Source organism: Rousettus aegyptiacus, unplaced genomic scaffold (genome assembly GCF_014176215.1).
Source record: "Rousettus aegyptiacus isolate mRouAeg1 unplaced genomic scaffold, mRouAeg1.p scaffold_m13_p_5, whole genome shotgun sequence".
NCBI lineage: Eukaryota > Metazoa > Chordata > Mammalia > Chiroptera > Pteropodidae > Rousettus > Rousettus aegyptiacus.
In genome coordinates this window covers 109,121,258-109,133,400 of record NW_023416308.1, presented here as the reverse complement: position 1 = coordinate 109,133,400, position 12,143 = coordinate 109,121,258, and the positions used below count along the sequence as shown (strand labels likewise).

General features: G+C 39.2%; 1 protein-coding gene and 1 pseudogene across 5 annotated transcripts in view; both read left to right on the top strand.

Moving 5' to 3' along the window:
- AGBL2 (ATP/GTP binding protein like 2) overlaps positions 1-2,588 on the top strand; it is a 31,415-nt gene extending 28,827 nt beyond the window's left edge. For all 5 annotated transcript variants that reach the window (XM_036220418.1, XM_036220417.1, XM_016146599.2 and 2 more), the window contains 2 exons: positions 278-361; positions 1,833-2,588. In XM_036220418.1, coding sequence (XP_036076311.1) covers positions 278-361; positions 1,833-2,009 — 261 coding nt within the window. In that variant the 3' untranslated portion in view covers positions 2,010-2,588. The remainder of the gene's footprint in view (positions 1-277; positions 362-1,832) is intronic.
- A 7,995-nt stretch (positions 2,589-10,583) lies between these two features.
- On the top strand, positions 10,584-11,202 carry LOC107511823 (annotated as a pseudogene).
- Positions 11,203-12,143: the final 941 nt, after the last annotated feature.

The window sequence follows — 12,143 nt, the reverse complement described above, 5'->3', positions numbered from 1 at the left end:
ATTGGGGTAATAATCAATCTACATCATAAAGTTTGTTAAGAAAATTAGATGCGAAACTGTATGTAAAGTGCCTGGCACATGGTAGGCATTCAATAAATATTAGTTTCCTTTTTTTTCTTTGAATCTTTATCTGTGTCCTGCCTCTCTTTTTGTGTTAGAATAGCATAATGAATCAACATGCATGAATAAAAAATACTGAAGTAATATATATTCTATATAATCACATTTGTCCAAGTAGAAATTTTAGTGAGAACATGTTCATTTATTTTGGTCACAGGTAAATGGAAAAGATAAAGGCACCTCCCTGGACTCATCAAAAACGACCACCTTGATTCTGACTAAGAATAAAGAGACAATGCAGGTATTTCACCTAATACGTATACACATATTTCATTGATTCATTTTATTTGGGTTTGAAAGGCGTTGTGAGATTTGGAGGGGTGGTGAACCTCAGTCCACCCAGTTTCACCTTCTCAGATTTATTCTGCTCAAGTGAACACCCAAGCTAATTTGACCCTCAGGCTATAAACCACCTGACCACTGTGGGGCGCAGCCCACAGGGCACCACAGGACAGAGGAAGCCCGCCCAGAGCTAAAAGCTTGCCAGGGAGAATGTGGTCTTATTTCAACAAATATTTGTTAGGCAGCTCTTATTTTGTAACTCCCTGGCACCATTCTGGGTTAAACAGTGATAGTGAATAATGTAGCAGTTCTCAGCCTTAGGAGATATTAACAAACAAGGGGGGTGCCACCATCCAAAACGAGGTACACGTCACATGCAGTGTGACCAGTGATTGTTCAATGAGGAGGTTTGTGAATTACTTGATTTTTAAATACAATAGGTTAAAGTGGATTCACATCTACCCCTCTGACATTGTTCTTGCTGGTTTGCACTTGGGGAGATAGCTATAAGCTGTTGTTTCAGATAGCCCTGGGGACATCTGTGGGAGGTCTCTGCTCACATGTGTCCAGGTAAAGGCTGAAAGCCACTGCGTGAACGTAGGTATACTAGATACAGAACACACAGTTCTCCCAATGTGAAGTCCCTGCTTTCTTAAATCTGTTGTTTGGGACTTCTCGGTTTGATGTTCTCATTTACCCATCAGCACCCTTTGAGGACTGTGAGATGTGATCCCTCCCTTAAAGCAGTGATCCTCTGACAAGATAGTCCAACCACAATGGTGTAACAGAAACTGAAGAGCAGTGAAAAGAGAGGTTTAAATAAAGTCCAATCAAAGAGAGTTTCTTTCCTGACAGACTGATAAGTGGTGAACTTGTCCTTTTTCTTCATTCAGCATGAAGATGTCTGTGAGTTGCTAAAACCATATCTCACAACTGAAACTTGCTAGTTAGGCTGTAACATGTAGTCAGGGGTTACTTAAACCCAATGTACTGGATGAATGACATCTAAACCTTTACCTTTATTTCATTTTCTTAAAATTCCTAGCGTAATATTTCTCTAACAGAGATGTAGGCATTTAACTTCCATGGCACGTCAGATAAGGAGAGTTGAAAAAAATGGAGTAGTCTCCCACCTTGGTAGATAAAGTCCTTCTCTTCCTTTATGTAACATTTCTAGACAGCTTATAAAATGCAGTCAGTCCCAGGACTTCTCAGGGCAATTAAGATATTGCCTATGGACTGCTGGTGGTCCGAGGCTCTAGGGCAAATGCTTGCTTGATTCACCTCCCCCCTGCGACAACAATCAGCTGCTTTGGTGTTGGAGGGGAAATGCAACTACGTCTCACTAACTCCTGTAAAACCAACCCAAACCCTTATCGTAACTTCAGAAATTGTGAGATAAAGTTCAACTTCTGTATTCGTTTACACAGAGAGAGAAGCCAGGATTCATAGTATCATGCTCCTCATCAAAGAACAGCACCAACACCAGCCAAGATCCAGCTGCAGATGTGAAGCCAAACTGGTCCAGGAGCAGGTTTCTTGGCACAAAGAAGGGCCGCTCCACCATGGCCGTGTACCCTTCCTTGCACATATACACATACCCGTAGGGGGTCTGGGCCACACCACACAGACGCTTCCTTGACGTGCTTGGGGCTAAACACACTCTGTAATGAGGGGAGTAGTGTGCTTGAGAGCTACGGTCCTCTGTGATAAACTGTGTTGTGCGTTCATCGTCCACTGACCTTACACTCTGTGTTCACACTGCGTGCGTGCCTTCGAGGTGCGTACTTCACGAATGAAATTGCTTTTTCGTAGAATGAAATTTTATTATGACATAAAGAAAAGCTTCCTTTATCAGAAATCCAAATGTGTGCTCACGGAACAACAGCACAAATACACCTCATCTTAACCGATAGTCTCTCTAAAATTATGTGCAAATCCATTTTAAAAGATCAAACTCTGTTTTATACATATTCTGGGAGTGTGCTATGTTAGAAATGTCTGTGTCGAAGCTTTCTAGCAACAGATGATCAGTCGGACTGTGGTATGTCAGGTCTGCTCAGGGTGAGGTGTTCCCACATACAGGAAACAATTCCTGTACTACCCAGAATTTAATGTTGCATATATTATGTTCAACACAGTTATATAAGTTTTTTAACCCATTGATTAAAATTCTTTCTCTCTAACCAGTTGTTTCCTTTGATTGATTCGCTGCGTAATCTATGCAAACAGATGTTTTATATTTTATTTTCCTCACAAGCACCGTCTGCCATCTACAGCCCGTCCTGTCAGCGCGCGAGAGTCAAGTTAAAGAAGCGTCACACCAGTTCACGCCAGGCCTCCTATTTTGACTTTACCATCTTCCTCTCACATTGGACTAAAAGTTTCCTAGCATGTTTTTCACGATCACTTTTATGCTCTTTCGGCCAGCACGACTACCTGGATGACTAGTGATCAGAACCACATGGCAACACAGATTTTATTACAATCCCAGTGTCCGGGCCTTTTTTTTTTTTTTCTTTAATTATTTGAAGAACAGTTTTAGATTTACAGAGAAACTGTACAGATAGTAGAGTTCCCATATACTGTCCCCATCCCCCACCCACCCCTCACACATAGTGTGTGAGGCTTTTTAAAGGGAGTGGTGCTCTTTACTTAGGAGTTTGCAAATGACCTTCTCCTAGTTCACACCTTACTCACACTCTGAACTATTAATCTGCGTGCATTTTAAGTATCTAGAAAGCAGCAGCCAAACCCCCACTCTTCGTCTCTAAAAGGGTATCTTTAAAGGACAAGTCCCCAAGCAGTTACACACCACTGGTGAAAACCGTGTTTGAAAGCAGTTCAGAAATACTTGTTTCTGCCCCGAATGATTCTGGAGAAAGTTCATAAAAAGCGAGCCAGTATGATGATATTTTCGGAATCAAAAAATCAGAATTCATGATCAGATTTTTTAAAAGTGTATTTTAAGAGCAAAGAGCTGCCTGAGAGATGTGGTTTGGATGCTAAGATATTGAAGGGGCAAAAGGAGGCGAATTCTGTGCAATCCAGGCAGAGCCTCCATTTCTGATAATTGCCAAAAGGCCTCAACAGTTCAGTTTTGAGCCTTCGCAGCACATGGTCAGTCCTATAAAGGAGTAGCTATTCATTTTCTTTAGAAAAGAGAAGCAAGTTTACCTGCTTAGATTAGAAAGAAGTGCCCCACAGGGAGTTTATGTGCTGCATTGTCTAGAAACCGGTGTTCCTGTCATTTCTCATTCTGCTTTTGATAGAAGGCTATGAGGGTTGACTCTGGCTAGGAACTTTAAAATGACAACCTAAGGTAATCAATTCTGTGTGAACATAATAAATCGCATCCTGCAGGAGAAAAGACCCGAAGCATCTCAACCACTAAGACTGAAACATGAGAATGGAATCAGGGCAAAGCAGAAAAATAGCATGTTAGTCAGGTCAGAAGATAAGATCAACTTTACATCTAATAGTTGTCAACAAAGGTTAAGGCTATAAGGGGAAAATACTGGATGTATCTTAATATTTTGTTTTCTTTATAAACTAAATGCATAGTCACTAATAAAAGTAATTTTTTGAGACTCAAAGTGCATGTCACTTTGAACACATTTCCTTCAGAAGCCATATATTTGGGACCCCGTGGTCATAACTGAGGTCCTGTTACTATCTGCTGGTGACATACCCCTTTCTGTTTTGGGAGAAATAACACCTCTTGAAAGTGGTTGAAATGCGTCTACTCAGGTAAGGAGATGGCAGTAAATATTACTCCACTCTTAAGAAGCTTTTTGGTTTGAAATATGTTATGTGACTTGGAGGAGTGGTCACATGTAGCTTCACCTTCTCAGGTTTGTTCTGCTCAGGTGAGCATCCAAAGTAGAACATTACATATAGGAACTCTTTACAGATACATAGGTTCTTGAAAACAAAAATTCTAGATTTTTTTTTTTTTGTCATTTAAAAAGTGCAAGAATTTTGGACCTCTATCGGTACCTGGCCACTCCAAAATGACCACTGATCACTGGTTTAGTTATGTCATTGCCAAATTTGATCCCAGCTATTAGCAAAAATGCCACGCAAAAGGCTCTGCTTTGCAGAAGTAGAACTGCAAACTTCTGGTTTTCCAGGATGTTCTCAGATGAGTTCTGGTTCAATTACCTAGAACAGCAGAGGTGATTCCAACGCACAGACACTTGGCACCTTCTGCACGTGATGCCTTTGAAGCTACAAAGCCGATTCTGTCCTTTAAACATAAAGACAAACTGTGCGGCACGGCTGGGTTGGTTTAGTTGAACTGCCTTCCACCAGTGACATTTTTGCCCATTTCTTAGTGGAATACTCCTGGGGAGGATAAACTCATTACTATTCATGTTCGCTGAGGTCCAACATCTTTATCCCCTTTGCCTTATCTTGATGCTGCCTGATCAACTAAAAAGAAGTTTAGGATTTATTTTCACCTTTAAGTGGCTCTATACAGCTAGGTCATGTGGTCTTCGAGAAACAAGCTTTATTGTGAAATTAGGTTGAGAAAAGTTAATGTTTTAAGTATGTTAATGGACAAGTTCTGGTGACAAAGTATATGCCACATGTCCAGAGTAATGCTTGATTAATAAAGGTCAGAAGAAATGAAGATCCCTAAGAATGTAGAAAGGAATAATGCTACTTGAAAATTCTGACTCCCTGCCAATGCTATGGGCTATTCCCTTAAGATATGGGCCATTCCCACAAATTCATCAATCAAAAAAGAATGTATTCAGCAGTAATTGATTTAGGAACTATGGGGAAGGCAGTGTAAGACTCCACTCCTGCCTTTGCCAGTAAAACTCAAGTGGTGAACAAAGACTAGTGTACCAGAACGAACCAGTCAGTAAGACACTCCAATAGCTTCAGAACATGGCGGTGGGTTAAAGAGAGCTGCCAACTTGGAATTTAAGACACTGGGTTTGAATCTCACCCAGAATGGGAGGGCAGGAAGGGGCAAAAGGGGCAGTCGCTTAATGTCTCTGGATTTTCATTTCCTGGCCTCAAAAATGAAGTGACCGTCCAGGTGACATGGTCTCTAAGGTCTCTTTATTTTTATGAAATCACATTTATTTGAATACTTCTCTCGGCTGTTGATAATACATCGCAGTAATGTGCCTGTCACAGCTTTCTGCTTCAGCCTAGGACAGCTAGGGCTCCTCTCGCTCGGTGTCCGGTCCTTGGGGCAACAAAGACTGGTTGCTCTAAGTACAGCCCCTCCCATCTTGCCTCCAAGTTTGGTACAAACCGTCTCTCCCATAGTCCCCTGCACTGGCTATCCCTAGACTGTTGGATTCGGTGACCGGAAATCACATCGGTGAACCCGTGATCAGCCCGGCTCAAGCTTTAGTCACTCTCCTTTCTCCTTGGCTTCACTTCCTCCTCCATTCAGCCCAGACTTCAGGGTGCATTGCGTCAACCACTCTCTTGCCAGCACCCCACTGTCATCCTGCCACATCCACCTGGTAGTTCCCCGGCTTTGGATCTGTCCAGCCACCCCAACCATCTGTCTTCTCTTCTCCTACACCCAGGCTGCCAAGATGGCTGCAGGAAAATATGCCATCATGTGGACCAGGGCCACTGCTTACATGTCTCCTCCAGCCTCGGAGATTTACCCTCTGCTTCCGAAATGGAAGTTCCCCCACCACTCTCCTTCCCGATGATTTTACACCTTCTCCATTTCCTCAAGTCCCCTGCTCGCTCCCTGCTACCATGTTCCTCCCAGCAAACTAGCTTGCTAGGAGGTAGTGGTTAAGGGGCTAGGCTCTATTGGTTGTGGGGGGCGGAGGGTGGGGAGAGTATGTATGGAGAAAACCACAAATTCTGAACTCTTTGTAGCAGGTTTGTTTCTATACTAGTATTGGCAGATGATTCTGAAACCATTTTAGATGTATTATACAATTGAGCGAATGAGTAAATGTGTGATGTTAAGAGCCAGGGTTTTCATTCTGGAAGAAGAAACATACAAATATTTGATGGAGGGAAATTAAAAAAAAAAAACAGGCTGTGAAAATGGGTTGGAATTGGAGAGGTCAGGGTGAACTCATGATTTCTAAATGTATATGTATGTATATTCATGTATATGTATATACATACACACACACACACACACACACATATGTATATTCAGCTCTGTTTACTAAAAGGACCTAACGTCAGATATATCCATTAGCAATAAGCACATTTTGCACTGAGATCTTGTTTTCTAACACCATTTTCCACTAAGTGGAATCGGGGTGCATTAGAAAAATGATTCCAGGGCTGGGCATTATAGCTATGAGGTGTGGAGCCTGGAACATTTCGCTATACCAAAAAGTAAGAGTACTTTTAAAAAACACAAAAATGCATCTCACACAACAAAAGCGCCAACTGGGATATTTTGGATATTTCAGGCAAAATAAAATATATTGTTAAAATAAATTTTACCTGTTTCATTTCACTTTAATGTAGCTACTAAAATATTGAAATTATATATGTGGCTGGCATTAGATTTCTATTGGACAGCACTGATGTAGAACATTCATCTCACAATGAATTATGGCCTCTTGCCTTCTGCAACACCACTGATCTCAGCTCCCTGAATACACCCCGGGCTCTGGGGCTTCTCCCTCTACATACTTACTTGGGTGATCTCTGCCCACCCTTGGTGCCCGTGCTTCATGATGATGTGGGGTCAGGCACCTCCTACACCATCTCCCCTCCATCTCCACTTAGTTCTCTTCTGTATTTCAAAGGCAACAAGTCCAAAATGGATTTATTCTATTATATTTTCCTTAAACTAGAGCCTTCCTCCGCATTCTCTCTCAGCTAACGGCACCTCCATCATTACCATGCTTATAAGCTCGGTGATGCTGGTCTCCCTCCCCTGCACCTCACATACAGTCAGAGACCACATCTTATTGACTCTAGCTCCTGATAAATCCATACACTTCTCCCCACCCTTTTAGTTCAGGTTACCGTTGTTCTCCTAAATTACTAAATCCAGGCTCTCAGCCTCCAGTCTTATGGATTCTGAGCTTTGGTTGATAGAGGGGAGCCAATTACAAGGCAAAACTGATCATGTCAGACCCAATACAGGTGCCTCTCTTCTGCAGGACAGTCCATCTCTGATGTGGCCCTTCTGCCCCCTCAGCCCCCACCTCTGAATTCCTCCTGCTCCCTATGAATGTGGAATATAAAGTGTCTCTCCCTGCTCCCTTCATATCGCCTTCCATTATTTTATAAACACCCGTAATCTTTCAAGACTCAGCTCAGCTGTGTCAATTATACCTCAATTTAAAAAAAAGGACTCAGCTCAAAGAGTAGCCCGCTTTTTGAAACTGGTCTTGATGCTGTTTCCTGAACTCATTAATCCTTCCTTTGTGCCCTGCAGGCTTCTACCTCAGCACTTGAAATGCTTTAATGCACAATTTGTTTATTCATCTGCCTTTTCTGACCAGAATGATTTTAACTACTACCCACAGGAGTGGGGGGAAACTCAAGCAAAATGCAGTTATTGCTTTACATAAGTAGTCCACATACAGGACAGCTCCAGGACTTGCTAATTTATTCAGCGGCTCATTGGCACCATCAAGAAAGATCCAGGCTGTGGAAGCATTCTGTCTCAGTCTGGTGAAATCTTGCTTCCAGGTATATCCTCTTTTGGGCTCAAATACATTTTTACGAAAATTCAAAAAAAAAAAAAAAAAAAAGCAAAAGATCCAGGCTTTACCATCTTCCAGCTCTGCCACCTTCGGGGCCAAATTTGTCCAGCTTTGTTGGCTGGATCCCTGTAGCAGGTCCAGGCAAACCACCAGACCCAACAATGCCCAGTGAAAGAGAACACCTGTCTCTGTGTGTCTTTTCATTTTTTTAATAACCTTTTATTTTTGCAATTTTTTATTTACAGAAAAGTTGCAGAGGGAGAGTTCCCATGTACCCTCGCTCGATTTCAGTTTCCCCTCATGTTATCTTACATTACCGTAGCGCATTTGATAAAACCAAGAAAACTTTGGTACATTACTGTTAGCTAAACTCCAGACTTTATTTGGATTTCACCGATGTTTCCCTTAACGTCCTTTTTCTCTTCCAGAATCTAATCCAGAGCATGCATTCCATTGTCATGTCTCCCTAGTCTCCTTTGGTCTGTGATCATTTCCAGTCTTATTTTTATGACTGACAGTTTCGAAGAGTACTGATTAGGTATTCTGTAAAATGGTCTTCAAATTGGATTTGTCTTGTTTTCTCACGATTTGGCGGGGGCGGGGGTTGGAAGGATTACTACAGAAAATTAGTCTTCTCATCGCATTAATCAGGGGCACTTGCTGTCCACATGGCATCACTGGTGATCGGGTCTCTTTTCAAAGTCAGGGAAACCTTCCCAAAAGCCCTAGGGGAAGATTTCTGCTTATGCCTCATTGGCCAGAATCCACCAGCTTTTATATCAAGGTTATATAAGCCTCATAGTATGAGTTGAGAAGTATTCTGCCCCTCTATTTTTTGAAAGAATTTTGCAAGATTGATATTTTTTTTCCTAAATATTTGATATAACTTTTAAGTAAAACTATTTGGGCCAAGGTTTTTCTTTGTGGAAAGATTTTAAATTACCTATTTTTTTGTTATCGTCTAATCAGTTTTTTAATTTCTCCTTGAATCAGTTTTGATAATTTGTCTTTATTAGACTTTGTCCATTTCATCTGAATTATCTAATTTGTTGGTATGAAGTTGTCCTAATATTCCTTTATATAACCTTTTTTCATTTCTGCAGAGTTTATGTTGCTATCCCCTATTACATTTGTAATTTGGGTAATTCGTTCTTTTTTTTTTTTTTAATCGTTAGTATAGCTTAAATTTGTTATCTTTTTCAAAGAACCGACTTTTGGTTCCATTGATTTTCTCTATTGTTTCTGCTTACTGTTTGATCAGTTCTCACTCTGATCTTTATTATTTCCTTTCTTCTACTTCGGATTTGTTTTGCTCGTCTTTTTCTAGATTCCTGAGGTAGAAGCTGATTAGAATTAATATTTGAATCTATAAATTTTCCTTTATATACTACTTTAGCTACATCCCATTAATTTAATGTATTGTGTTTTTGTTATCATTCAGTTGAAGATATTTTCTAATTTCCTTTGTCATTTCTTTTTGATCCATGTATTACTTATAAATATATTATTAAAATTCCAAGTATTTAGGGATTTTCTAAATTTCTTGTTTTATTTCTAATTTAATTCCATTTTGAAAATTATATGTTGTGTGATTTCAGTTCTTTTAAATTTATTGAGACTTGCTTTTTTGGCCTAGAATATACTATGGAATATGTTTTCAAATAAAAAAAATACAGTAAAAAACAGTATGTATGATAAAAATGCTATATGTCGTGTAAGGATTGAATATCAATATATATTTGAATTTGCTTGTTTTTACACAAAGAAACCAAGAGAATAAATAAGAAACAAGTAAAATTATTTGATTTTTACCTTTATTTATTGTAAAAACAATATGTTTATTATAGAAAATTATAAATTCAGTTAAACAAAAATAAGGAAATAAAAACAAAACATTTCCATCACTCAGAAATGATTGTAGAGTTAACACTCTAGTTTTTAACCTTTTCAATTCTTTAAAAAATTTTTTTTTGTTTTATATACTGTTTCATAACCTGGTTTAATTAACAGTCCTTACCTTCCATAGTTGTTTTTATTTTTGAATTAAGTAAATAGAATATCTATAGAAAACATAATATTACATTTTTTAAAAGAAGATATAATTCAATCAATGATCCCAGCATAAGAAAATTCCTGAATCTGTGTATTGAAAGATCATGCCTTGTCTCAGAAAAATTAACAACAAAAATAAAACTGCACTAAGACATGTCTTAGTAAAGTTATTGAAATTCAAAGTGAAATTAAGGCATCCAGGCACAAAAGATAAAATAATTTAATATGTAAAGGAGTATATTTTTCATTCTCCTTTTTTGAAAGAAGATCAACCAGAGAATAAACTTTAGTCAACCAACCAAGAGATGAACATAGACGACATCAAGAGGACTCACAGGGGCTTTTTAAAATTTGAAAATGTATTGTTGTAGAATGGAATGAAAATATTATAAACCTAGCAATGCATAAATTATATTCATAATAATAGCTGAGGGAGAAGGACAAATAAAGGTAAAAAATAGTGTGACCATGCTGATTACATCAAAAGAAATGAGCTCTATGCTGTATCTATTGTGTGGACGAAGACTCATTCTCAGCAATCAGACTATTGACATTACAGAAAATGGGGATGTCACTCTGAAGGGAAGCGCAGTTATTGTGTGAGGAGCCCCAGAGGCACCCTGCGGAGGGATTTCAGTTGCATTGATGTAGAACTCAGTCTCCTTGGAAAAAAGAAGAGATTTGGGTTGCCAGATGGTGGGGAAACAGAAAGGAACTGGCTACCGTTCGCACCATGTGTACTCAAGTACAGACTATGATCAAGACTGTCACGCTGGGCTTCCGTTACAAGATGAGGTCTGTGTATGCTCACTACCTCGTCAATATTTTTCAAGGGAAGGGTTCTCTTGTTGAAATCTGAAATTTCTTGGGTGAAAAATACATCTGTAGGGTTCAGATGAGGTCAGGTGTTGCTTGTTCACTATCTCGAGCCCAGAAAAATAAGTTAATTCTTGAAGGAAATGGCACAGAGCTTGTATCAAATTCAGCTGCTTTGATTCAACAAGCCACACCATTAAAAACAAGGATTTTAATGGTATCTGTTTCTGAAAAAAGAACAGTTCAGCAGGCTAATGAATAAGGCCTAAGTTGTCCAGCTACAGAAATGCCAAGATGTCGTATGATTCCTCAAACTTATTTCTGATATTTTAAAGATACAATAAAATTTGCATACTAAAAAAAAAAGAAAAGAAAGGCTGATAAGTAATAGAAATATAAATATATTTAAAGGTATAAAGGTGAATACTATGGAATATGAAATATACAATTATGTGGAACTCAGAAGGCAGGAAGGTGATAGAGATGGGAAAAGGAAAGAAGTGAATATAAATTTATTTCATCATTGCTCTGAATAGGGAATCAATAGATACTCTCTACTAAAGAGAGAATAAGGTATAGTAGATGAAGTTGTGGTCACAAACGTAACCACTATATCTAAAATAGAAATCTTTCAAATATACCCCCATACACCTACAGACCAAATAGTTCATACAGTAAAAATTGATTTTTAAGGCATTGGCAAAAAGCTATTTTAAAAGTTGTAAACACTTTTTTTTAATGTTATAAAAAAATCGTAAAGTATAATAGAAGTACAAACATTTCTCATATCAAGAAATATAAATTGGCTAAATTTGTGGTGGCTGAAAAATGGCTGCTAAAAATTTATTGCTTGCAGGAAATTACTGCGTGGCTATTGCCCATGGGAACATGGCTATCGCCATGGGAACATAGGCTGTCGCCCATAGGAACATAACATTCTAACAATAAGCTTTCTGCTTCTGTACCCTCACTTGCACACCCAACCTGTGGGTCGACAGGTAATGAATAGAAGAAAAATAGACCTTTGTGTTTAGACAGAATGAAGAATGGGATTTGGGGCTTAAAAATCCTCTACATTTCGGAGCTGCTAATTTGGGGTCTGTGTACCCCTGGCAGACCCAGCTGGCTGAATAAAGAGTGTATTCCCTATAACTCACTGAGTTCTGGTGGTCCGTGTGTCTTTCGGGGAATGGCAGCTACAAC